The following is a 27,449-nucleotide window of genomic DNA, read 5'->3' on the forward strand; positions in this document are numbered from 1 at the left end:
CATGATGGCACATATCACCTAAATTTATTGAGCACGTAGGACTGCTGCTGTAGTATTTAAAAAGAGCTACAACGTGCCAGGCTTGACGATGGAGTTAGAGCAAGAGACAAGACACACACACTCCCTGTCCTAGACATGCCCTCTGCAACTTGTTGTACTAAAATTAACCTCCTTTCCAAATATAAACTGCAGCACAGAAAATGTAAATTGAAACACTTATACTTTTTGTTCTCCCCTGTTTTCTCCTGACTCCACTTGAAAAGGCGTTTCTCCGAGGGTTCCCTGTGAAACTTCGGGGACTACAATAGCGAGAACCGCAGACCTCTGCCACAGACACCCTAACAACCGAAGCCCCGCCCCTTCTGAGCGCATCCGCTAGCATGCATCATTGTGATTGGTTTATCTTCCCAGATCGCCCCCACCTCTGCATCCAATCAGCTTTGTGCTTGTTGAGCGGCGGCAGCAGCTGCAGCAACCGTCATACACAAGGGGCTCCTGCGGCCCGCAGCGAGAGTTGGTCGTCAGGCCATGAACTTGGGGTAAGCGTGAGAAGTGGCCGTCCCCGAAGAAGGGGGAGTCTGGGTTGGCCCTAGGAGTCTTTTGCCGTTCCTCCAGGAATGTCGTCGCCTATAGCGGCAGAGCCCACCTCCTTTAGATAGAGAGGCGCAAAGGGGACCTGTCGGCCTTTACGACCCCGCGGGCCTCACTTCTTCCTTCATAAGTCGACATTGAAACTGTGACCTTGTTTGCAGCCCTTTTATTATTGAGTTCAGGACCTGGAGGGAAGAAGGGGTCTGAGAGAGACAGCTTAGAGCATTCCAGGTAGAATTTCTGGCCCACGCCTCTGGTTCTTTGCGAACCTGTCTTGGAGTCTTGCAGAATATTGGCGTTTCCGGGTTAATGGAAGGCCCGCGGGGCGAGGAATCTTTCAAGGAATTGTCTTGCCATTTCCTGGCACGTAACCGGTGCTCATTGAGGAGTGAGTCGTTAGATAAATTAAAAAGTCTGTATTGTTTTTCATTGCTTGGAAGTTTAATGTTTCAGGAAGATAAAAAGCAAACAATTCCAGAGTTAACTGCATATCGTTAGCAAATGTTATGTTCTAGAATCTTGGGATTTAGAAATAAATCCTGTGAAGGAATTTAAGTACAGTGCAGAACAAATACTTTGCAATTTCATCCACGGTTTTTTTTGTTTGTTTGTTTGTTGTGGTTTAGTTTCATCAACAAACATGAACTGTTCATAACTCTGCAACAGGGAAACGTTTACAACCTATTTCTTCCAGTATTTTGTCTTTAATAAGTAATTTAACTTGATTTTCCCCACATGAACCACATCTCAGATTTTTCATATTCCTAATCATATATCCCAACTTCTGTCTCCTTTGATTGCTGGATTTAATTTTCTCTCTTGAGGAATTCACTTTTGTCCTTGTTAATGTGTATTGGCATTTTTGTTTTGTTTTGTTCTCATAAGACAATAATTAATTGCTGTATGGACTGCATTTTAGATTTCAGTAGATTTTTAAATTTAGGAACTTAATAGATGTACGTGTTTTGTTTGCATTGTCTACTGTTAATGCTCATGATTTTAACATGCTCCATATAAATTATCATAGCAGCCAGAGTTCTTTGCAGATTTATTTTGATAGTACAGAAGAGTCACTGTGCATATGTATTGTTTGAAATATTCAAAATAAAGTGGAATTCCATGCTCAAGCAGTTACTAACCTATGTGGTGGTGTTATAGTCATTTTCAGGTGCTCCAGCACTCCATAGAATGTGTTAAGCATGAGCTTGCTATGAAACTAATAGATGGTAGATCCTTTATCTAGCTAAGGATTTCTGGTAACAACATTATTTTTTCAGTGTAGTTGCTGAATTAATTGTTTACCAATAACAAATTCTTGTATTATTGAGAAATCTCAAAAAATTTCTCTATTTAGTTTTCTTTTGGATTGAAAAATATTTAAAAAAACTACTGGGGGGCTGGGGTTGTGGCTCAGTGGTAGAGCGTGTGCCTTAAACGATTGAGGCACTGGATTCCATCCTTACTACCACATAAAAATAAATGTGTTTTGTCCATCTACAACTTAAAAAGAAAAAGACTAATGGAATTGTACAAGATTTCTATGTAAATTTGTGTACATAGGTTTACTTTCAAGGTTCAAAGGAACATTTCTGGCTATTTAAAATATTTCCATTTCTGAAAAATGACAACTTTTTTTATATTGCAGAGATGGGTTGAAGCTCGAGACTGAATTACTGGATGGAAAAACCAAGCTAATATTATCTCCATATGGTATGCTGTGTTACTAGAAATCTAAAGTGTTAACTTTTAAATTCCTAACTTAAATTTATAGTAGTTTATCAGATTTTTTACTTGTAATAGAATGGTGTTTAAATGATACTTTGAAAGAAGCTGATTGCTTAACTGCTTCAAATTTACTTTTACCCAAGTATAGTCAGATTACATCAGTGCTTACTGCTGTCATTATTCAGATTCATAAAAATTAATGATTAATGTATTTCACATGTAATATTTATGTGTTCTTTGCATGTAGTAAATATTTTTATTGTCTAATGAATAATATAAGTGAAATTTAAGTAATTATATGTGTATTCTTTGCACATAGAAAAGTGTTGCTTGAGAAAATTAAATTTATAGTAAGACTATAGTTACTAAAACTATTTTTAGTACTAGTTTTTAAACTCTGTAATTTGGTCATGTCCTTCACCCCCAATCTGTTTACAGTTTACCATGAAAAGGTAACTAATAGAAATAATTATTTGAATCACATTGTAAGGGTTGGAACACTCAGGTGGGCTTTAAAGTTAATGCTTTTGGGAGTAATATTTCTATCTTAACATCTTAAACACTACTAGTTAAAACTTTCTTTTATAACTGCCTTTGCGTGTTTTTGGTTGATAGTTTAGTAATTTTTTTTTTCTTTTGTAGAACATAAATCAAAATTTTCTGTGAAGGTAAGCTAAATGACTTTGACCTACTTTCAAGTGCAAAATAAAGTTTTCTTTTCAATAGTTTGAAAATAATTCCTGGGAAATGTAAAGTGTTCTTAGTGGTTTGGAATGATGACGTGAAGTTATGAAGTTATTGTCCTCCCCTCAAGTTTAAAAAGTCCAGTAGAACTCTCTTCTATAGATCACTGCTATCCAGTAAAGCTTTCTGCAAAGATGGAAATGTTATAAAATCAGTTCTATCCAATATGGTGGCCACTAACCATGTATAGATTGAGCATTTAAATGTAACTTGTGTAACAGAGGGACTACATTTCTAATTTTATTCAATTTTTAATTAAATTTAGTAGCTACTGCACTAAACAGCCTCATTCCTGAGATATTTAAAAACAGATATTCAGATTTTAAAACAAAATATTTTTTTTCTCATACTCAAATTCCATTTGCCCAGACCAGAAAGAGAACTTGATTCACAAATTCCTACATCTCTTTTATAAGATTACACATGAACTTAATAGTGATCTTTCAAATTACTTTCCTTTACCATGAACCCACTGTTCCTTTTTCTGCAAAATATATACCATTAGAAATTTTCTTTTTTTTTCTATTGCAACTTCTTCCTTGATTTTCCATTTTTAGATAAACATTGGCAGAAATTTCTCCTCTTCCTTAACTTACTGTAGCCTTTTTTTCCTTTATCTTTGCAGTATCTTTTTAAAAAATATTTTTTAGTTATAGATGGACACACTACTATTTATTTTATTTATGTGATACTGAGGATGGAACCCAGTGCCTTACATGTGCGAGACAAGTGCTCTACCACTGACCACTGAGCTTACAACCTCAGCCTTCTTTGCAGTATCTTAAAGCTTTACCTTGTTTGTGGATAGAACCCAGTTTGGACAATATAGGGCTTTTCCTTACAATTCTGAACCCTTTATGGCTTTGTTATTTCTAAGTTTAATCAAGGTGGAGAAGTTTCTTGAGTACTCAGGAGATTAATTATTTGATAAATAGGTGATTCCACAAACTACATATAAATAGTTTTTATATATAGGCATACATTAATCTGCCCCTTATCTATGGTTTCATTTTTTGATGTTTCAGTTATTTGTGGTCATTTGTGTCTGAAAATATTAAATGGAAAATAAACAATCCATAAGTTTTAGAATGTGCACCATTTTGAATAGTGTGATGAAAATCTCACTCTGTCCTTCCTGGGGTATGAATCATCTCTTTGTCCAGCATATCCATGCCCATTTAGTAATTATCATGTTAACTGTTGAGGTATCATGATGCTTATTTAGGGTATTTGGTCTTATCTGCAGTTTCAGGCAGTCTTTGAATGTTTCACCTATGGATAAAGGGGACTACTGTGTAGTATATAGTTATATACTTTGTATACTCCTTTAACCACTGAATACACATTGTCTGTCTCCTGTCTGTTCTCTTATTAAATATTGCAAGTAACTGCTTTTATTTGAGTCAAATTAACAAATTGCCTTTTTCAAGCTTCTAGATATGAAAAGTTACTTGTAATGATTGATTTCTATTTTCCCCAAGCCTATATTCCCTTTTACACATTCTTTTTTCTATTGATATCCTTAACAGGTTTGCTATAGTTGCCACAATTTTAAAGACATTTAGTTGTATTTTTAACCAACTCAGAATATCTGGAGCTCCCCTTTCAAGCCTATAATAAAGTTATTAGTCTTGGACTTTTAGTGGAATCATTACAAAATTCTGTCAGCTGTCTAGGGGCATTTTAGGATTTTTTAAAAATTTTTTTAATGAGTAATGTTCTCAGCTGATGTTAATTTATGTACTGTCTCAAATTGGTTTCCTCCCTGTTGAATTTCAGACTTGAAAATAGACACAACCTAATTCTCCCTTGTATATTGATTTGCTTTCAAGGAGATTCTCTTTCCCATAGTTAGAGAGGTTATAGCTATCCTCTTCCTTCCTGTTTTTGCTCTTCATGGAGACAAACACCAGAATCAGTAGTACTTGTCTTTTGTTTTATTTTTTAAATTTCCCAAGTGTTACAGTTCTACAGATATATGTTGCATTTTCCTTTCTGTAAGTTATTCATGAGTGCTTTCTACATAGCGTTTTTCTTCTACTGAGGTAAACTGAGTGACTATGACACCTACAGTTTTCTGTTTTCCCTATTCCTCATAGGTTGAATTACTGTCATCACCAGTGTGTTCTTTAAACACAGCTGAACTATATCATCATCATCAAGTTTAACACGTGTGGTCAGAGTGCTTTCCTAATTCTAGCAAATTCTCTCCTGCATTTTTCTTTAATCTTCAGTAATGAATATGAAGTAAAGATGGTTACCAGCCTAATTTCTTATGCTTATTGGAAGAGAAATAAAAGAACTAGAAATGATTCAGTGTTGTAAGTAATTTATAAAAATCATGGCCCCTAAAACTCTTACACTTAAAGTACTCTTAAAAATTAGTTGGAATAAGCATGAAAAAGTTTTTTGACCATGTGTGATCATGCACATCTATAGTTTCAGCTACTTGGGAGGCTGAGTTAGGATGATTGCTAGAGCCAAGGAGTTAGAGACCAGTCTAGGCAACATAGACCTCTTCTAAACAAAGAAAAAAATTTTTGTTGATATTTCTATATGTGGGAAATATATATTGAAGGGTGTATAGTACAAAGTAGCACTTTCTAGGTTTTAAAATGCTACTTTTGTTTCCTTGTGCCAGATCCTGACCTCATTATAAATTGTGAAGTCAACCAGTAATAAATGAATGCATTTAATATTGTCTTTATAATATGAAAAATATTGGTGGAATTAAATTAGGCAAAAGCAATATGCTATATAAAAATGTTTTATGACATAAAACTTGTTTGATCAGTTAGAATGTATCTCATCCAGTAAACACTTCTTAAATGACTTTGGCTAGGTTGCTTTTTCTTATTTAGTAACCCACATGTAATTGAATCTTTATTTGGCAGTTCATAATTTTTTGCTACCTCCCTTCATTGTTCCTATCTGGCTGTAGGCTACAAATAGTGTTCATAATTGAGTTTAATGTATGTTGATTACATGCCAGATCATTACTTTTTTTATGCATAAGTATTTTTAGAGGACTTTTTCTGTATATTATTTCTGATGTGACCAGAATGTGGTAAAATAATTCTAGTTAAATTAGTAGATTTCTGTTTAACAAATATTTACTGTAAATTCAAGTATGGATGTAAGACTCCATTCTTAGCTTTATTTGTTCTCAGAAAAAAAAACAAGTCCTTGTGGATTGGATTTGTAGCTTAATGGCAGAGTGCATGTATGAATAGTATTTACCTCTGGGAAATGTAGAACATAAAAGCTTAAGGGACTTACAGTCATTGAAGGGCCTCATTGGATGTTCGAAGACTTCCATGATTTGCATGAAGGAAGCTATTAAAGGATTTTTGATGAGAGGAATAGATGTGATCTTATTTGTGGTTTTAGAACAGGACTTCAGGCATTTCCATGAAGGACAGATAGATTATCATTATCAATTAAGAAGAAGACCAGTTAATTGTCAATTACAGCAGTCCAGGGAGAATTGGATATGGCTCTGAACTTGTAAGGTAGTTAAAAGATGGAAATATAAGACAGAAATGAGAGGATTTTAAAGTATGTTAAGAAAATATGTTTTGTTTAGCAGTTTGAGATAAACTGAAATGCCCAGCTATTACCCAGAAAATGCGCACGTGTGTCAAAAGAAGGGCAAGATCAGTAGAAGCTGTGGTAGAGACTGAGGTGGTATGATTCAGCTGCCCAAGCAGACCACATGTAGACTGCTGATTATTTGATGCATGCAGTGATTTTTTCCCTCCAAAACTAGAATGACTTGCTGGTGCCTAAAAATTGGATAATTTAATGTAAGATCTAGCATTCTTGATTCTTTAGAAATATTGGGTGATCTCACATGTAGACTCAGATTCATGTTTGCCTGTAATAGACAGGTTCTGAGTGTTGGCTCTCTCTTCTAGTGTTCTTCAGTTCTTCTCAGTTCTCATCTAGTCTAATTCATGATAGACATTTGAGTTAGTTATACTAAAATAGCTGCAGAGATAAAAGGGTAAAAATGCATTTTAGATTGATATCAAAACCTGAAGCCAAGAATAAACATGGTGAGGTGAGGTGAGGTGAAGTAGATAATTAAGAGATCTTGTGGCTGATTCAGAAGGTACATTTTGAAAAGTAGGGTGAAATGAGATTAGCTAATTGGTCGGCAAGGTGAGTTTCATGAAATATAAGGAAAAGTTGGATATGAAAACTCTTATGGCATCTCACTCTTTGACAGCAAGGATCTGATCTTATTTTTTATATCACCCACACTTTCCACAGTGGTGAGCACATAAAACACATTTAATTGATTGTCAAATTATTTCAGATTCGTTGGATTTACAGAAATGTACAGTGGATTAAGTGGAGGATAAACTTGAGATAGGTAGAATGTAATCTAGTAGAGATGATAGAATGTAATCTAGTAAAGATGATAAGAATCTGAACACAGGTTTGTCATCATGTAAATGATAAGAAAAAGATACAGTGTTTACTGATAAACTAAATAAGACCCTGAAGGAAGAGAGTCAAAGGTGACTCCATGGTTACTGGCCTGAGATTAGAAAAACAATGCCAAAGAAATGGAATATTTTGGGAAAGAGAACTAATTTATGGGCAAGAGATAAATAATTCAGTGGGGTGAATGGTATAGTTGAAGGTATTCAAGCAAAATTTATTGAATACTTACTCACTTTCACCTGTTCTAGTAACTGGGGTTATAGGAATGAATTAAACAGACAAGTCTCTGCCCTATGGAGTTTACATTAGAAGGGTGTGAGATGGACAGACAGAAGCCAAATATTTCCAGACAAAACAGGTTATGGAGAAAAATAAGCATGATAACCTTACTGGTTTAGCAGCCTTGGGAATAAGTAATATTAGCTGAAAGGGTGGACAGAACAGGCTAGTTTGGTGAGGTGTTACTGAGTGGGTGATATTTGAGCAAAGATCGGATAAAGGTGAGGAAATGAGTTGTGTAGAATCTGTAGGAAGAAGGAAAGGCCTTATTGAGTTCAAGGAACTCAAGATAGAAAATGAGGTCAAATAGCATGGGGGCAAAGAGGCAGGGGAGTAGGGGGTACTCACTTATCATTAGGGCTTGTTTTAGGTCATTGTGAGAAGTTCAACTTTTTTAAAAAAATATTTATTTATTTATTAGTTATTGGCAGACACAACATCTTTGTTTGTATGTGGTGCTGGAGGATCGAACCCAGGCCGCACGCATGCCAGGCAAGAGTGCTACCGCTTGAGCCACATCCCCAGCCCAGAAGTTCAACTTTATTTTTGAGTAAAATGAGAAATCATTGGGGTTTACCTGGGTATTGAACCCAGGGGTGCTTAACCAGTGAGACACATTTCCAGCCCTTTTTTATTTTATTTTTTAAAATTTTGCTACATTGATGAAGGCTTCTCTAAAAGTTGCTGAGGCTGGCTTTGAACTTGTGATCCTCGTGCCTTAGCTTTCTACTGGTGTTACAGGCATGTATGTATCACCATATGCGGCTTTTGGGGGCTCTTGAAGATAGTAACATGATATGACTTACATATTAAGGTAGTCACTGTGGCTCCTGTATTGAAAGTAGATGAAGCACGGGTAAAAACAGGAATACCAGTTTGAAGGCTTTATAGTTATTCAGGTGAGATGTAATGTGTTGGAGCAGAATAACAAGAAGTATGTTGAGGTAGTCAGATTCAGGATATATTTTTGAAGATGCAGCAATATAGTATTGATGACAATTTAAATGTGGTTTATGGTAGAGGAGTTGAGTATGCAAATATAAGTAACAGATGGGGAGAAAGTTAATTCTCCCCATGAGAGTTCAGTTTTGGACATGCTGATTTTTAATGTCTATTAGAAACCCAGGGGAAGTGTTAGATAGGTTATCTAGAACCTGGAATTAAAGACACAAACTTGGAGTCATCAACATAGATAATATTTAGAGTCAGAAAAGTAAATGAAATGACCAGTTAAATGAAGGAACAGGACTGACCAGTGGGCACTTCAACTTTAAGAGGTCTGTGAGAAAAGAAACCAGTAAAGACTAACAAGGAGCAGTGTCGAAAGTCTGAAGAATCAAGATTATAAAGTCCTGGAAATGAAGAAAAGGTTTCAAAACAGAAAGAGTAATCCTCTGCATCAGATAGAGCTCATAGGTCAAGTAAGATGAGGATTTGAGAATAGGTTACTAGACTTAGCAATGTAAAGTTATTAGTGACCTTGAGGAGTTTTGGTGGTATGGTGTGATGTGGGTGAAAGATGGATTGAAATGGGGTTATAGGAGATGAAAGAGAAAATGGGATCAAGAATTTTTTAATTGCTTACTGTAGCTACAGCATGTTTTTATTTTAGTTTTGGAAACGGTCTTGCTAAGTTGCCCAGGCTGGCCTTGAACTTGGAATCCTCCAGTCTCAGCCTCCTGAGTAGCTAGAATTACAGATGGGTGCCACTACGCCTGGCAAGAGTTTTTAAAGATGGTAAAATAATAGCATGTTTGTATGCTATTGTTTGTTGTGATCCAGCAGAAAATAAAAAGTCATGATTCCAAATTAAGAATTGCTAGAGAGAAATACATAAGAAAGAGAGAGGTTATGGAATTATGTACAAGTAATGAGAATAAGTATGAAGATGCTGGGAAAGATTTGGTGATTGAAACTTGCAGTTTTCTTCTGAATACTTCTGTATATTTCCAGTGAAATATTAAACAGAGTCTTCACCTGAGAATGAGGATGGGAAAGAAAGTATTAAGGTTGAATAATTATGAAAAGAGTGAGGAAATTGGGCACAGTGGCGCACACCTGTAGTCCCAGCAGCTCGGAAGGCTGAGGTAGGAGCATCGTGAGTTCAAAGCCAGCCTCAGCAAAGGTGAGGCACTAAGCAACTCAGTAAGACCATGTCTCTAAATTAAATATAAAATAGGGCTGGGGATGTGGCTCAGTGATCAAGTGCCCTTGAGTTCAATCCCTGATACCCCCACACACACCTCCCAAAAAAGAGTAGGGAAATATGACTGCCAGGTACTATTAAGAACTCACTTGATATTCTTGGTTATGAGTTTAAGATGAAACCAGTAAGCATGGCTGTGTTGTTTTTCTCTGCTTATGCAGTCATAGAATAGGTAAAGGATTGGATTTTGTTGGAATTAGGATTTGCTAGATGTGCATGAGAGCAAAGAGTAAAGAGTGGAAGACGGATGATTTGACTTGTGGAATTTAAGATCATTAAAGGGGCTGAGGCTGTAGCTCAAATGGTAGAACACTTGCCTAGCACATGTGAGGCATTGGGTTTGATCGTCAGCATCATATGTAAATAAATAAAGGTATTGTGTTCATCTACACCTAAAAATACTTTAAAATAAAAAGATTGTTAAAGAAGGAAAATAAGAGCAAGAGGGAGGTGGTAAATTATTGATCTTTGCACAGTTAAAGAATTTTTGGAATTGGGATATGCGAAGAAGAGAATTGGAAAAAAAATAGGAGGTGGGAATCCTTATCCAGTACTTAAAATTGAGATATTAGAGGAGTTGCAGTTGTGGATAGTTCCCAGGTTAGTGTCAGAAGGTACTGTGGAAGTGAGTAATGATAATAGCTTAGAGAATAGCAGAATAGGAAGAGTTTGAGGAAATGAAAGGATATAAGAATAATATGAATATGAAAGTACCACTAATTGAGAAAGGATTTGTATTAGAAGGTTGACAGCAAGCTATATAAGGTCAAACAATAAGGGGCTAGTGACCTGTGAGTCTATAGATGGCATGTAAAGAAAAGTAGTATGGGTGGTATGATTTAATGACATGAAATCCAAAGCTGAAGTAGATTGGTGATGTCCTGTAACAAATAAAATAAAAGTTTATCTCTATTCTTCATTATCCAGAATTAATAAGTTTTAGTTATTGATGAAGCTTTCAACTGAAGATTTGCAGTGTTAAAAATTAATTTCTATGGCTTTATTATTTATATAGTGAAATGAAAAGTTTAGAGGATAGGTTTATCACAGATCATATAAATAAAGGTAATTATTGATTTTCCAAAAACCATTAAAAAATAAGCTTCTGGTGTTTTAACAGATGGGAAATAAGACCAAGATTGCAAAATGTCGAACAAAACAAACTGGACACATTATAAAATCACAAAATACTTGTATTGGGAGTGGAAAACTTTTCGAAAAGAAGACAATTGATTCGGGAACCTCACAAGCAAGAGGTGAAAAAAATAGAATGATACTTTCACCCACTAAGGATTTATGTAAGCACTATACAGACAAAGACTGTCTTTGTTCCCCAAAAGGGATTTCATCTACAACCCCCAATATACAGAAGACTAGAAACACCATAGATATATCTCTAGTAGACAAACAGAAGTCTCACAAGAAGCACATCACAGTTGAAAACATGAACAGTGGTTTGATGTGTCTAACACAAGACCAACTACAACATATTTTGATGACTGTAAACCAAGGAAATGGATCTGTTTCCCTGACTGAGAATGGAAAGGAGGAAGAAACAAGTAAGATTTTTTTCCTGATTTTGTGCTATTTTCTTAATATTTGCTTTAGAATTCCACATTCATTGGTTATTATGTAAGTACCTCTTAAATTCAAATGTAACATATACCATCTTAAAATAATTATTCTTTTAGAGGACTTTAATATACAAAATTACTTTGATAATAATGATATGCCATGTTTTAAGGTTAATGCTCAAAATATTATTCATGTGCACTATAGCCTTAAGAAATCTAGTTTCTGTGAACTTCAGAAAAGCTGTTAAATAACAAAAAAAACAAGAAAGACTTGTACTTAATTTAGAATTTCTGAGGCTTTACTTACATTTAAAATAACTATATAAAATAGTTTTAAACAAAACCATCTATGGTATTTCTAGTGAAAACCAAAGGAACTTTGTGAAGATATGACTTGAGTTGTTGCTGAAAAACATTACTTTCCTTGGCCCCTTTATTTGTTCTTCATGTCCCTCATGCTATATAAGGTCAAACAATAAGGGGCTAGTGACCTGTGAGTCTATAGATGGCATATATGTTATGTTAGGGGTTCCTGTACTGTTTTTTAACCAGTATAAAACACAGACTTAAAAGGAGTACTAGAATGTTACATGCCCTGTTTCACAAGTCAGGGTATTGTGTTGTTTTTAAAGCCTTCTAATTTCAACTTTGGGCTAGGAATTATGATTCTGAAACTAATAGAAATACCACTAAAATTTTATTAGGCAATAATGAGATAAATAAAAGTAAAATTGGCTGTCTCCATGGCTAAGACCCCACAACTAGTTTGGAGGCTAGGCAACTCCTGTAGACTACTACGACATTCATGTTGGAGTCATTTACTTTCTCTTGATCATAGGTTATTTGTAAAATAGGGAACCTGATTGTGTCTTTAAGGCTAAAGAACAAAAAGTAGCAACTTAATGGGTATCATAAGACAATATCAACAAAGTTAAAAGCACATTTTTCTCAATTATGTATTGACTTGTCTGTTAGGTATGCTTTCTTTTCACTGGGAGAACTAGCTGGTTCAGGAGGAATTTTTAAGTCAACATATAAGCCCTCCATAAAAATCTTTCGTTATTTGCTATTGTAGCTGGGGTGTAGAGACACTTGTTCTTGAAAAAGTTTTCTGTTGATTTTATAGCTAAATGAGAAGAGTAAGTTCAGAGTAATGAATTTTAATTAATTGCATTTATTCCCTTTTAGGTTATGATTTTATGTTATTTGTGAAAGTATATTGGCAGGAGTAAGCAGAGATTTATTTTTCTTTTATTGTTCACTTGGTTTCCTGTTTGATACAAAAAGTTGTATGTCTTTGGCCACAAACAAGCCATCTAATCTCCGGGCTTCAGTTTCCCTTTTTTTGACAGATACCCACCTCAAAGATTGTTTTGAGAGTTAAATTAGATAACGTATAAGATTGTTTTGTTTTTTAACCATGTAGTACATTGCCAAGATAAGTTATTGCACTAGCTGTAATTTAGTGTTAATTTTAAAACATGCATTTTGACTTCCTAGGTCAGGATAGTCTCCATTTGAACAATATTCCCAATCAGCCAAAGGACAAGAACATTATGGGATTACTCCAAAAATATGAGGCTGTTTCATCTATTCCAGATGAAAATAAATCTGTCTTAAATAAAAATCAGGAGGCACCTAAACAATATGAACAGAAAATTGCCCTGTATGTAACTCATATCTACTACTATGGGATCATCTTGGGAATATGGTTTTGCTTTAATTCCATGTGAAATATTTACTCTGAAGCTATTTAAAAGCTTATTGCTTTATTTTTATGGAGTCAGTCACATAAAAACCTATAATGATAATGTCTCTGGGTTTTTTTGTTTTCTATTACATTAGAGAGAATGAATGGAAACCAGGAGATATATTCAGTACTCTGGGGGAAAGAGAACGTGATAGAAGTTTGTTAGAAGCAAAAAAAGCCCAGTGGAAGAAAGAACTAGGTAATTTTTATACCTTTTATTGTAGTTTTATTGGTCTATGAAATATAGAGTGAAGACTAATTATATCTTTTAGCATATTATCAAAAATCTTGTTTTATAACATTTCATATTTAGAGTATTCTTCTACAAATCCAAATGAAACTGTGATTTCACATGGAAAATCACAGTTGTCTCTTTTCGTTTGGTATACTGTGGTGTGCATCCAAAAGCATTAATGTCACTGGTATCCTTTCACAGTCCTGGTAGCTCAAGAAAGGATTTCTAAATTTTCGTATTTTTTGAGTACAGAAGTCCTATGGATTTAAAATGGTTTTATTTAAAAAATTATTTAACATGTGGATTCAAACCTCAATACCATATAAAAATAAATAAACCAAATAAAGGTATTGTGTCCATATAGAACTAAAAATATTTAAAAAAGGAATAATCAGGGTTGAGGCTATAGCTCAGTGGTAGAGTGCTTGCCTGGCACATGTGAGGCACTGGGTTTGATCCTTAGCACTACATTAAAAAATAAAAAAAAGGCATTTTAAAAAAAAGGAATAATCAGTGATATCAAGCAGTATTCTAGTTAGAAACAAACTTATTGCTGTCAGCCCAAGAATCTAATAACAAAAATTTATAATTCCAATTATGAAATTTTGTTAATTACTAAGAAATACCCATTACTTCTTAGACTTAACTTAGGGTCCAGGTACTACAATTTAGAAAATATGGCTTAACATTTGTACCTCTTGGAAATCTTGGAAATAACTACAATAAAGATATGAGATGAACTACAACATCTACTCAACTGGGAAGTCTTGTGAAACAATTACTGATAGTTAAGTAATTTAGCAAAAAATAAGAAATAGGGAATGAATTGAAGGTTTGGAGGTCTGTGTATTTTATGTCACGATTTCACCTTTAAATGTTTTCAAGCTGGGCATGGGGACACGGACACACACCTGTAATCCCAGCAGCCCAGGAGTTGTGAGGCAGGAAAATTGCAAGTTTCAGACCAGCCTGGGTAACTTAGACCCTGTCTCAAAATAAAGAGGGCTAAGATGTAGTTCAGTGGTAGAGCACCCCTGGATTTAACTCCAAACACCACAGAAATAAATATATAAATAAATTTTTTTCAGCACATTTAACTTATCAAATTACAATACCAAATTTGTGAAATAAGTTATTGTACTAGCTGTAATTTAGTGTTAATTTGGAAATAACTTAAGTATTTCATGCTTAAATATTCTCTTAAATAATTTACTTTTTTTAACCTGATACTGTTAGCAAGGAGAATTTCTCTGTTTTTAAAGTCATGAGAAATAATGACTAACATACTTACTTTGTGCCAGATCCTAAACCAAAATAAGAACTAAGGATTTAGAGATGTTAACAGCAGTTTGCCAATAGTCACGTGACTAGGAAGTGGTTGAGCTTGAAGTTGACTGACAGGTTCCCTGCTTTCAGAGTTCTAGCTTTAAATTTTCAAAGTGATAACTGCATGAATGATATAGGAAAGTAGAACATCATAATAATTAACATCAAATAAGTTATTCTGAAAAAAGTTCCATATTGGTAAATGTGATAATAAAAGCAATATTCTTATCCATTCGTACCATAGTGATTAAAAATTTTATTTCATATCCTTAAAAATTCCTCTCTGCCTTGTGAGTTAATTTCCTACCTAAAAAACAATTTCAATTAAATCTGTGTTAAAATCTGCTCTGCAGTATTTAAGGTCATGATTTGTTTACATGATTTTTTTTTTTACAGTTTTTATACATTTTTTTTTAAAAAAGGACATTATTTACAGATGAACAGGTTGCTTTAAAGAAGAAAGAAAAAGAAGCTTCTGAGAAGTGGAGTAATTCTTGGAAAAAATCTGAAAGTGATAAAATAATGTGGGAAAAACTTCAAATTTTAGATCAATCTAAGGTAAGAATATCAAAATAAAGCATTTTGTTTGATTATCTTAAGACATCTTTATTACAATATTTAAAATGCTAAGCAGTGTTCATATTTTAAAATTTGTTTTTAAAACTCATTAAGGGGCCTGGGGATATAGCTCAGTTGGTGGAGTGCTTGCTTCAACCTGGGTTCAATCCTCAGCACCAAAAAACAAAAACAAAACCACACCACAAAACTCATTTAAGGGAAAAAAACCTTACTTGTTATGTGGTGTTTTATGACAATAGTTTACAAGTTATGACCTGAACTAGTTTCTGTTTGCATTCTGTAAATTATCTTGCTATGTGTTAGTTGGTGAGCATAGAGGCCTTAGGCACCTCCTTTAGGCTCCAATAAAGGAGCACTGCAGTTTTTTTAAACGGCTCAAAAAACTTTAACTATCCATGTGTGATAGCCACTACAAGGTTATCAAATCAGCTCAAAAAAGGTGTTTTCATATCAAAGATGAGTGTATGCCAGATATCCTTCCCATATTGCTTTTATGATCTTTAAATTTTATTTATATTTAATTTTAGATAAATAGTACCCTTGTTTTTCTTATTTCTTTCCATCTGCTGGCTCTTCAAACATTCAGTTAGTTTCCTTGTCAGGTCATGGTGGTCCAGGCTGATTGGGTCCTCACTACTAGACCCTTTAGTGCTTGATTTCAATATAACCAGTTTTCCTTAGAGGAATAATTCTGAATTCTCCTTACGTTTAATTACAGATTAACTTTTATGAGTGTTTTATAATTTAATAAAATTAAATCCTTAATTTACCATTTCTTTTTTACATGTATAATCCCTTCTACCTTATGAACATTTATATTTTTAACAAATGTATTGTGAAAACAATGTAGTAACCTAAAAAGGTTGTTTAGATCGTGGAAATTTTTAGCACTGTGGCCTAATTGGGTAAATGCCTTGTAGATCAGTGTTGACTGGCCTGTTTTGATATATGTTGATAATTTAACATTAGCAAAAAGAAATCTGAATTGCATTTTTCTATTGTCCCAGAAGTTACTTTTGACTCACTGATAGAAATAATTTTGGAAAATCCTATAGTTCTGGGTGATAATTTTAAGTGTGTGAAGTTTTGAAGTTAAATCAGCTTATCCAGATAAAGTACAGGTTGTGCTCAAAATTTGGATTTTAATTTGAAAATCTAAAATTTGATGTTTCAACCTCTAAAACCTTTTGAGTACCATTAAGAAGTCACAAGGGACAATTCTACTCTGATTTCATGTGACAGTCATAAAATAAAGGTGCACTAAAAAATATCCTATAAAACTACCTTCAGACTATGTATATAAAGTATATATATGACTTAATTTTGTGATTTGGCTTGGGTCCCATCTCTTTAATTTCTCTCATTATGTATATGCAAAATTCCAAAATCTGAAATATTTACGGTAGCATTTCAGATACTCAGTATGTGCCATTAAAAGCAGCAACTAAAAGTTAACTGAAACTTTCCATAAAGTTGACTTATTCACTTATGAAAATATAACATTTTCAGTTACCAAACTTCAGGTTGGAATGTTGACATGTCATTTATTCCTTAATACGTTGCTTTTCTTTTTTTTTTTTTTTTTTTGGTACTGGGTAGTAAACCCAGGGGTGCTTAACCACTAAGCCACATCATTTATTTTGGGACGGGATCTCACTAAGTTGCTTAGACTGGCCTCAAACTTGCCATCCCTCTGCCTCAGCCTCCCTAGGATTATGGGTGAGCACCACCACACCTGGCAGTTTGTTGCCTGTGATTATGAGTCAAAAGTAAATAGGACTAGAAGCACTTTTTTTTCTAACAGTTATCAAGGAATTTAGACAATATAAAATGTTAGGAATTTTATTTTCTACAAATGGCACAGTTAAAATTTTCAGGCATCAGTGGGTATTTATAGAATTTGTTATAATTATAGAATATATAATATAGAATATACAATTATAGAATTTATTAATGCCGCAGTCTGGCTGGGCACAATTCAGGAGCCACTTGTCAAAAGAAACTAACTTTATTTTTAGAACTACACACACCAAACAAAACAGCTCCTCAGGAAAAAACCCTCAGAGCCCAACTGCCACCACCGACTTCCCACAAGCCTCTCACCCCAACCCCAGCCTCTCCACCTCCCACAATCCTTCTGCTCTAGAGGCTGATTGGCTGGGTCGCGTGGGCGGAGCCAAAGAAGTTCCCCAATGAGCAGCTCCGTGGTCTGAAAGGGCAGGGAAACAGCCCAATGAGCATCACCGCAGAGGAGCCAATCAGCTAGATGTTGCTGGGGCCGCTGTGAGCCAATCATCAGCTGGCAGTCTGAAGGGCGGGGAAACAGCCCAATGAACATCACCGCAGAGGAGCCAATCAGCTAGATGTTGCTGGGGCCGCTGTGAGCCAATCATCAGCCAGCAGCTGGAAGTTTGCTGGGGCCCCTTTGGCTGTGGCTCTCAACAATTATAGTTTATAGAATTTGTTATAAAATAAAAAACAAATCAGAAAATGTTGACAGTAAATAAAGCAAGCTTTATCTAAATGCACATGTGCTGAAATCTCATGATCTCAGCATATGGAGTTCTGATGCAAACTGCTGATAGCATTCTCTAACATCAATCCCTAAGATATTGAAGAAACTGAAGGGAGCAGTATTTTTGGTGTGTTGGGTTGGTTGGTGGCATGGAGTGGAAGCAAACCAGGACTATCTATGGGAGAATAAAGTAAAATTGTTGGAGTTCTATCCCTGCTAACCTGCTTCCTCCCACCCCAGTGCCATTGTCTTAAATAACGCCTCACCTTACATTTATTATAATTCAAATCATTGTTTTTAGCTGTCCTCTAGGAAGAAAATCTTGGACAGTGCTCACTTGAATCTCATTCCAGGAATTGGGAAAATCATTTGGGGACCACTATCACCACTAAATTTACAGGCCTGGTCATTTAAAGAGTACTACCAAAGAAGGAAGCCCTGACTTTAGGAGTTGTTCTGAAGGTTAGAAAATAGTGTGATTTAACTAATAATGCCTGGAACTTTCTACCTTCAGATCAACCTGCTTTCCATCATAGTTAACTACTGAATTTACTGAATAATCATTTACAGACAGTTGTGATACTAGGTTATTGACTTAACTGATTTTAACTCAGTTAAGGTTCATCTATATCACCATTAGACTCAAATTACATTTGATATTATTCAGAAGGCTGAGAAGTGATAGACTCTGTTTAATGTTAAATAGTTCTTACATAGACAGCTTTAACTTCTGCATATTTGGGAATTAACAGTCATACTACTAAATACTAAAATCATAATGGAAAACACAACTACAGTACTTGAAACACACACACATATCAAAATATGAGGTGTTAAAGGGTAGAATTCAGGAAGCTTCCTTTCAGAAAAAAAAGAAACCTTTAAATCAATAAGCGAGGTGCCCATCTAGAAAAAGAACAAGAATAAATCTAAATTAGAAGATATAAATAATAAAAATAAGAGTACCTATGAATGAAATAAGTGGACAAAGTTCTGGAAAAATATAACAAAAGCAGTCTTAGAAGCAGAAATCGAGTCCTGTAACAGGATAGGTAAATGTAGCTCTGGTTAAAAGCTTTTTCTCACAAGGGAAACAACATATACTCACGTGGTTTTGCTGCCAGTTTCTATCAAATTTATACAGACACTCAGGCAGTAATAGAAAAAAGGAATATCTGATTCATTGTACAAAACCAGTGTAACCTTGACAAGTCCAGGAAAAAAACAAAAAAAAAAATGGAAAATTAGTTTTATTCCATTCATAAATATACAAACAATTCTTAAAATATTAGTAGGTAAAATTCAGTAATGCATGAAAAAGTCATGGCTAAGATCAGTGCACGTTTTGTAAGTTGGGAAATTTTTTAAATCCATTGTTGTTCTGCTCGAAAACTTGCCCTTTTATAATTTGTGATGCTGTCATAGTGGGGTGATTTTTAAAGCATTTCTCTGATTTTTTTTTCCATCTGACTTCTCCACATGGAAATTGGGTCCTCCAGTTGTGGAATAAAAGTCACCATGCTCTAGTAAGATTAACTCTCAAAGTCCAATAATTAATAAACAACCCAATAATTAAAATTTGGTAAAAAATACTTGAGGAAGATATGGTAGATAAGAATGGGAAGGACTTGGCAATCATGAAATAACAATAAGGGCTTTCTGGACAAGGGCAGAGTCATCAAGGAGTGTTCTTTTCCCAAAGGTATATTCTTATATAAAAAGCTTAAGTAGAGAATTAAAGGTTTCCTTGACTTATATTTAGATGTCATATCCTTCTAGTATGATGTTTAAAATTTGGTTTTGAGAATTGGAAGATAACTACTTAATAATATAGTCAAAATCTTAGCGAGAAATGCCTGACTGGGTTCAACTATATAAATAATTTTGGCAAATTATTATAAAGTAATCAGAAAAGAGAATTGAACTTTATTAGTTGGTTTGATGATTGTTTAGGAAGCAATGCTGCTGGAGCATCCTTTTGGTGCTATGAAACAAGAACAGAGAAAATGGATTGAAGAGTTGAATAAACAAGTAGAAGATGACCAGCAAAGGAAAACAGAGGAAAAAATTATATTTTCAAAGGTACCTTAAGTTTTTATAGCTATAAGGAAAAATTTAATTTTGAAGTCTTTAATCATATTAAGTTACAAGTATCCTGAAATTACTTGATAAGACCAGAGTATTTAAATTCTGCGTTTGCTCATGTGAACCTGGGTTGATTGAATGTGTCTAATGTGATTTTGCGTAGCTTCTTATAAATTTCCTGATTTTTTGAATTTCTCATTTGCTTTCCATGTATAAGGCATCAAAACAATACAACTTTGTTAATTTTTATGTTTATTTTGGTTAGTGATTTTTGGAAATCTCATGTTTGGATGTCATTTAGGAATTTATGTTGAAAAAATTGGGAAAATTCTCAGCAGTTCTTGTTTGTCACAATTAGGGTGAGGAACATGACAGATGGGCAATGCATTTTGATTCACTAAAGAGTCATCCTGGTTCTCGGTCTCAGCTCTCCTCTCGGTCAACACAGAAACAACCAGAGTACTTCTGTGTCTCTCCTGATACTCAGGAGCTGGCTGATGTCAGTAGTGTTTATACACCTACAACTGGAAGCCAGTTCGAAACTTCAGAAGAAGAGCACATAGCAAAACCTCTTAGGGATGTGGCTGAGGCAAACAATCAGAAAACAAAGTAAGTTTGTTCTTCAGAATTTATTGATTTTTATGAAAATGTGTTTTATTTGGAGTATTAATATGTCTTAAATTCGTTTCAGGTTTGATATATATATTCTTTTCAAGCAAAAATGATGTAGGCTATGGAAACTACTTTTTTGGGGTTCTGAATAGCTAATGTATATATCTTATCAGCTTCCTTCGTTCTATGACTGCTCTCTTGGACCCAGCACAGATTGAGGAACGGGACAGACGGCGACAAAAACAGTTAGAACATCAGGTATTGCATTGCAAAATATTGTTTGCCTTAATAAGTACTAGTATAACCAACATACACCTAAGTAGCTGGAAGCTAAAATTCTGGTATAAGCATAGCGTACAGATCCTATTCCAACCTGTGAAGAATCCCTTACCTCAACTGACATGAAGTTGGAGAATTAAGTTTATGCTGAGAACCAGTCACACTACAGCCAGGTACATGTCTCGTAGTAGAGAAGGCTCTTAGGATGTAAGTTAAGACTTTGTACTGTCTTGGGTTAGTCTTGGATATTTTTTCAATTTATTTCCCCAGAGTCCTGTTCAGGCTGAGAATTAGTTATTGGTTTCTTTGAAAGGGAACCATCTGGGCAACTGAAGTAGAATTATGATTCAGAAACCTGGCAGATAAAAGGTTAAAACTCTTCCAGGTTTCTCTCATGTGGAAAAGGTAGACAGGAAAAAGGAAAAGGTGCATGGGTTGGAGGCCATCTCATGAAAATCAAAGGAGATCAGTAGAGGAAAAGGAACTAATGGGAGGGAGGGAAAAAAATGCTGAGGAGTGATTTTGGCCAAATTATATTGTTAGAATATGTGCATGTACAAAACTTTCAGTTTTAGTCTATAAAGTGTTTAAGTGTCTGAATAATTTTCCTTAAATCAGAACTTTTTTTCCAATTCGTTGTTGAGATGGGTCTTGCTGTGTTGCCCAGGTTGACAAGCCCATAAGTGATTCTCTTGCCTCAGGCTCCTGAATAGTTGAGAGTGTAGGTGCCATACCTTTGATATTTGAATGATTTGGTGTAGCTGTTCTTATTTTTACTTGGTTCACTGAACAGTTTATATAGCTTCTGCCATTTACCAGGCAGTATCTGCAGTACTGAGTTTATATCTTCAGTTTTTTCTATCTTCAAATAGCCCTCCTGGGAATGAAGAAAAAGTAATTACATAGAGCTTGACTGGACAAGTGGAAGATGGGAGAAACACATTACAAATTTTAACATTTTAATCTGACTCATATATAATATTTTCTGCATCAGTATGGATAAAGTTTATTGAGTTACCAAAATATATGAAATATGGATTTTTATTCATGGCAGTAATTAATGTGATTTTATGACTAGAAAGCAATCACTGCTCAGGTAGAAGAGAAGCGCAGGAAGAAGCAGCTGGAAGAAGAGCAAAGAAAGAAGGAAGAACAAGAAGAAGAGCGTCGCTTGGCACGGGAACGAGAAGAGATGCAGAAACAGTATGAAGAAGACATACTTAAGCAAAAAAAGAAAGAAGTACATATTTATATTTAAACTCTTTGACATTTTAGAATAAAAATGTTTTTTAGAGGAAAAATAACAGAATTTGAACATTAGTGTGTGGAAGTGTAAAGCTATGTGTGGAGACATCTTTAAAGAAAAAAGGGACTTAAGGTTTTATTTTTTTATTGCTATGTAGTGTTCTGTTTGTGAGCATATAGCAGTGCATTATCCATTCTTTTGTAGATTTTTCTTTTTCAGTGTTAGGAATTGAACTTGGGACCTTAAGCATGCTAGGTAAGGCAAGCACTCTGTCACTAAACTGTCTCCTCCCTTGCTTTTTTTTGGTGGGGGTGGTACTGAGCCATCTCCCCAATCCTATTTTTTTAAAAATTTTATTTAGATGTTGATGAATCTTTATTTTATTCATTTATTTATATATATGTTTTCATCCTTCACTCCAAAGTTGGCCAGTAGGGTTCTGTTTTCATTAGCATGAATAGCCTGAGGCAGCTAACCTTGAGAAAAAGTATCATTTGCTTCACTGCAAGTGCCTTCAAATACTGTTTTACCTTTTAGTATTCATTTTCAATTTTAACAGAAGTGTTTTTAAAACTTTGGAAAGGTGAAATGGCTAAAAAGTTTTTATATTTTTATATAAGCTCAAAAAAGCTTAGGAAATATATTAACTGAGAGAATAATTTTTACAAGATTGATAATTTTAAGAATTTATATGTCAATATCAATAGGAAATCATGACTCTCAAGACCAATGAGCTATTCCAAACAATGCAGAGAGCACAGGAGTTGGCACACAGACAAAAACAAGAACAGAGAATCCGAGAATTGGCTCAAAAGGGACATGACACTTCTAGATTGATGAAAAATCTTGGTGGTAAGTGATTAATCAGAATTTTACCTTTTTTTTTTTTCTATTTAAATTTTTTTTTTATTGGTTGTTCAAAACCTTACAGAGCTCTTGACATATCATGTTTCAAACATTAGTTTCAAGTGAGTTATGAACTCCCATTTTTACCCCAAATACAGATTGCAGAATCACATCGATTATCCTCTTCTATCCCCTTCCCCCCCATCTTCTTTTTCTATCCCATCTACTGTAATTCATTTCTCTCCTTGTTTTTTCTTCCAATTCCCCTCACAACCTCTTTTATGTAGTTTTTTATAACAATGAGGATCTCTTTCCATTTCCATGCAATTCCCCTTTTCTCTCGCTTTCCCTCCCATCTCATGTCTCTGTTTAATGTCAATCTTCCTGCTCTTCCTCCCTGCTCTATTCTTAGTTGCTCTCATTATATCAAAGAAGACATTTGGTATTTGTTTTTTAGGGATTGGCTAGCTTCACTGAGCATAATCTGCTCTAGTGCCATCCATTTCCCTGCAAATTCCATGATTTTGTCATTTTTTAGTGCTGTGTAATACTCCATGGTGTATAACTGCCACATTTTTTAATCCATTCATCCATTGAAGGGTATCTGGGTTGGTTCCACAGTCTAGCTATTGTGAATTGTGCTGCTGTGAACATCGATGTGGCAGTATCCCTGTAGTACGCTCTTTTAAGGTCTTCAGGGAATAGTCTGAGAAGGGCAATAACTGGGTCAAATGGTGGTTCCATTCCCAGCTTTCCCAGGAATCTCCATACTGCTTTCCAAATTGGCCGAACCAATTTGCAGTCCCACTAGCAATATACAAGAGTACCCTTTTCCCCACATCCTCTCCAGCACTTGTTGTTGTTTGACTTCATAATGGCTGCCAATCTTACTGGAGTGAGATGGTATCTTAGGGTAGTTTTGATTTGCATTTCTCTGACTGCTAGAGATGGTGAGCATTTTTTCATGTATTTGTTGATTGATTGTACGTCCTCCTCTGAGAAGTGTCTGTTCAGGTCCTTGGCCCATTTGTTGATTGGGTTATTTGTTGTCAAATAATTTTTTGAGTTCTTTGTATACTCTAGAGTCTCTGATTTGATATCAAGGTCCCTGATCCATTTTGAGCTAACTTTTGTGCATGGTGAGAGGAGGCGATTCAGTTTCATTCTGTTGCATATGGATTTCCAGTTTTCCCAACACCATTTGTTGAAGATGCTATCCTTCCTCCATTGCATGCTTTTAGCCCCTTTATCAAATATAAGATAGTTGTAACTTTGTGGATTAGTCTCTGTATCCTCTATTCTATACCATTGGTCCACCCGCCTGTTTTGGTACCAGTACCATGCTGTTTTTGTTACTATTGCTCTGTAATATAGTTTGAAATCTGGTATTGCTATACCACCTGATTCACACTTCCTGCTTAGAATTGCTTTTGCTATTCTGGGTCTTTTATTTTTCCATATGAATTTCATGATTGCTTTATCTATTTCTACAAGCAATGCCATTGGGATTTTGATTGGCATTGCTTTAAACCTATAGAGGACTTTTGGTAATATCGCCATTTTGATGATGTTAGTTCTGCCTATCCATGAACAGGGTATATCTTTCCATCTTCTAAGATGTTCTTCTACTTCTCTTTTTAGGGTTCTGTAGTTTTCATTGTATAAATCTTTCACCTCTTTTGTTAGGTTGATTCCCAAGTATTTTATTTTTTTGAGGATATTGTGAATGGTAGTGGTTGTCCTTATTTCCGTTTCAGAAGTTTTGTCGCTGATATACATAAATGCCTTTGATTTGTGCGTGTTGATTTTATATCCTGCCACTTTGCTGAATTCATTTATTAGTTCTAGTATTTTTTTTTAAATTTTTATTTATTTATTTTTTTCTTAGCTCTCGGCGGACACAACATCTTTGTTTGTGGGGCTGAGGATCGAACCCGGGCCGCATGCACGCCAGGCGAGCGCGCTACCGCTTGAGCCACATCCCCAGCCCCTCTAGTAGTTTTTTTGTAGACCCTTTTGTGTCTTCTAGGTATAGAATCATGTCATCTGCAAAAAGTGATAAGTTCTTCTTTTCCAATTTTTATGCCTTTAATCTCTTTTGTTTGTCTAATTGCTCTGGCCAGTGTTTCGAGAACTATGAATAGAAGTGGTGATAGAGGGCATCCCTGTCTTGTTCCAGATTTTAGAGGGAATGCCTTCAATTTTTCTCCGTTCAGTATGATGCTAGCTTGGGGCTTAGCATAGATAGCTTTTACAATATCAAGGTAAGTTCCTGTTATCCCTAGTTTTTCTAATGTTTTGAACATAAAGGGATGCTGTACTTTGTTGAATGCTTTTTCTGTGTCTATTGAGATGATCATATGGTTCTTATCTTTAAGTCTATTGATATGGTGAATAATATTTATTGATTTCCGTATATTGAACCATCCCTGCATCCCAGGGATGAATCCTACTTGATCATGGTGCACAATTTTTTTGATGTCTTTGTATCTGATTCCCCAGAATTTTATTGAGGATTTTTGCATCTAGGTTCATCAGAGATATTGGTCTGTAGTTTTCTTTCTTTGATGTGTCTTTGTCTGGTTTCGGGATCAATGTGATGTTGGCCTCATAGAATGAATTTGGAAGAACTCCCTCTTTTTCTATTTCCTGGAATAACTTGAAAAGTATTGGTATTAATTCTTCTTTAAAGGTTTTGTAAAACTCCGCTGTATACCCATCCGGTCCTGGGCTTTTCTTGGTTGGTAGTCTTTTTGATTGCTTCTTCAATTTCATCCATTGATATTGGTCTGTTCAAATCATGTGTGTCCTCCTGACTCAGTCTGGGCAAATCATATGTCTTAAGAAATTTATCGATGTCTTCACTAATTTCTAATTGTCTTCTGTATTTCTGTAGCATCTGTTGTGATATTGCCTTTTTCATCCCTTATGTTAGTAATTTGAGTTCTCTCTCTCCTTCTCTTTGTTAGCATGGCTAAGGGTCTGTCAATCTTGTTTATTTTTCCAAAGAACCAACTTTTAGTTTTGTTAATTTTTTCAATAGTTTCTTTTGTTTCAATTTCCTTGATTTCCGCTCTGATTTTAATTATTTCTTGCTTTCTGCTGCATTTGCTGTTGTTTTGCTCTTCCTTTTCTAGGGCTTTGAGATGAAGTGTGAGCTCATTTATTTGTTGATTTTTCCTTTTTTTGAGGAATGACCTCCAGGCGATGAATTTCCCTCTTAAAACTGCTTTCATTGTGTCCCATAGATTCCGATAGGGATATACAACCTAAGAATTTTTTGATTTCCTCCTTTATGTCTTCTGTAACCCCTTGATCATTCAGTAACATATTGTTCATTTTCCATGTGATATTTTTATCATTAATTTCTAGTTTCAATCCATTATGATCAGGTGTGTCTCCTGGAGGCAGCATATTGTTGGATTTGTTTTTTTAATCCATGTTACCAGCCTATGTCGCTTTATTGGAGTGTTTAAACCATTAATGTTTAGAGTTACTATTGATACATGGTTTGTACTTCCAGCCATGTTTGATTATTTATCTTTTTTTTTTTTTTTACATTTCGTTTGTTTCTCCATGATTAGCTTTCCCCCTTCCGTTTGTCTTTACTGAGGTACTTCCCACTGTTGGCTTATTGTTTTTCATTTCGTATTGTTTTTCATTTCTTCCTCATGAAGTGTTTTGCTCAAGATGCTTTGCAATGCTGGTTTTCTGGCTGCAAATTCTTTTAGTTTTTGTTTATCGTGAAAGATTTTTATTTCGTTGTCATATCTGGAGCTTAATTTTGCTGGGTACAGAATTCTTGGTTGGCATCCATTGTCTTCCAGTGTTTGAAATACGTTGTTCCAGGATCTTCTCGCTTTCAGCGTCTGAATTGAAAAGTTTACCCCTGAATGTAATCTTTCTCTTTTCTCTTGTAGCTTTTAATATTTTCTCTTTGTTCTGTATATTGGATATCTTCATAACAATGTGTCTTGGCGTTGGTGTACTGTGATTTTGTATGCTCGGTGTCCTGTATGCATCTAAAATTTGTATATCTGTTTCCTTTTTTATTTCTGGAAAGTTTTCTGTAATTATTTCATCTAGTAGATTACTCATTCCCCTGGTTTGAATCTCTATCCCAATGACTCTTAAATTTGGTTTTTTTATATTATCACATATCTCTTGTATATTTCTCTTGTGATTTTTAACCAGCCAGCCTATCTGACTCTTTTCAAGATGATATATTTTGTCTTCATTATCTGACATTCTGGCTTCTACTTGCACCACTCTATTAATGATACTCTCATTTGAGTTTTTAATTTGGTTTATAATTTCCTTCATTTCTAAGATCATTGTTTGATTCTTTTTTATAATCTCTATCTCCTGATAAAGATGCTTAACTTCTTCTTTTATCTGTTTATGT

The 27,449-nt window shown here is 34.8% G+C and overlaps 1 protein-coding gene across 3 annotated transcripts in view; it reads left to right on the forward strand.

The window, feature by feature from the left end:
* Positions 1-461: 461 nt before the first annotated feature.
* The window catches only part of Ccdc66 (coiled-coil domain containing 66), a 32,356-nt gene continuing 5,368 nt past the window's right edge, over positions 462-27,449 (forward strand). The window contains exons 1-13 of one of the 3 annotated variants that reach the window (XM_026388592.2): positions 462-539; positions 2,237-2,301; positions 2,959-2,984; positions 11,118-11,253; positions 11,338-11,556; positions 13,072-13,237; positions 13,417-13,520; positions 15,319-15,440; positions 19,930-20,058; positions 20,420-20,670; positions 20,847-20,931; positions 22,031-22,192; positions 22,906-23,050. In XM_026388592.2, the coding sequence (XP_026244377.2) occupies positions 529-539; positions 2,237-2,301; positions 2,959-2,984; positions 11,118-11,253; positions 11,338-11,556; positions 13,072-13,237; positions 13,417-13,520; positions 15,319-15,440; positions 19,930-20,058; positions 20,420-20,670; positions 20,847-20,931; positions 22,031-22,192; positions 22,906-23,050 (1,621 nt within the window). In that variant the 5' untranslated portion in view covers positions 462-528. Of the gene's footprint in view, positions 540-2,236; positions 2,302-2,958; positions 2,985-5,159; positions 5,382-11,117; positions 11,557-13,071; positions 13,238-13,416; positions 13,521-15,318; positions 15,441-19,929; positions 20,059-20,419; positions 20,671-20,846; positions 20,932-22,030; positions 22,193-22,905; positions 23,051-27,449 lie in introns of those variants that run through there. The other 2 variants (XM_026388591.2, XM_026388593.2) reach the window with 2 other exon arrangements.

This window comes from Urocitellus parryii, chromosome 3, assembly GCF_045843805.1.
Source record: "Urocitellus parryii isolate mUroPar1 chromosome 3, mUroPar1.hap1, whole genome shotgun sequence".
In the NCBI taxonomy this organism is placed as follows: Eukaryota; Metazoa; Chordata; class Mammalia; order Rodentia; family Sciuridae; genus Urocitellus; species Urocitellus parryii.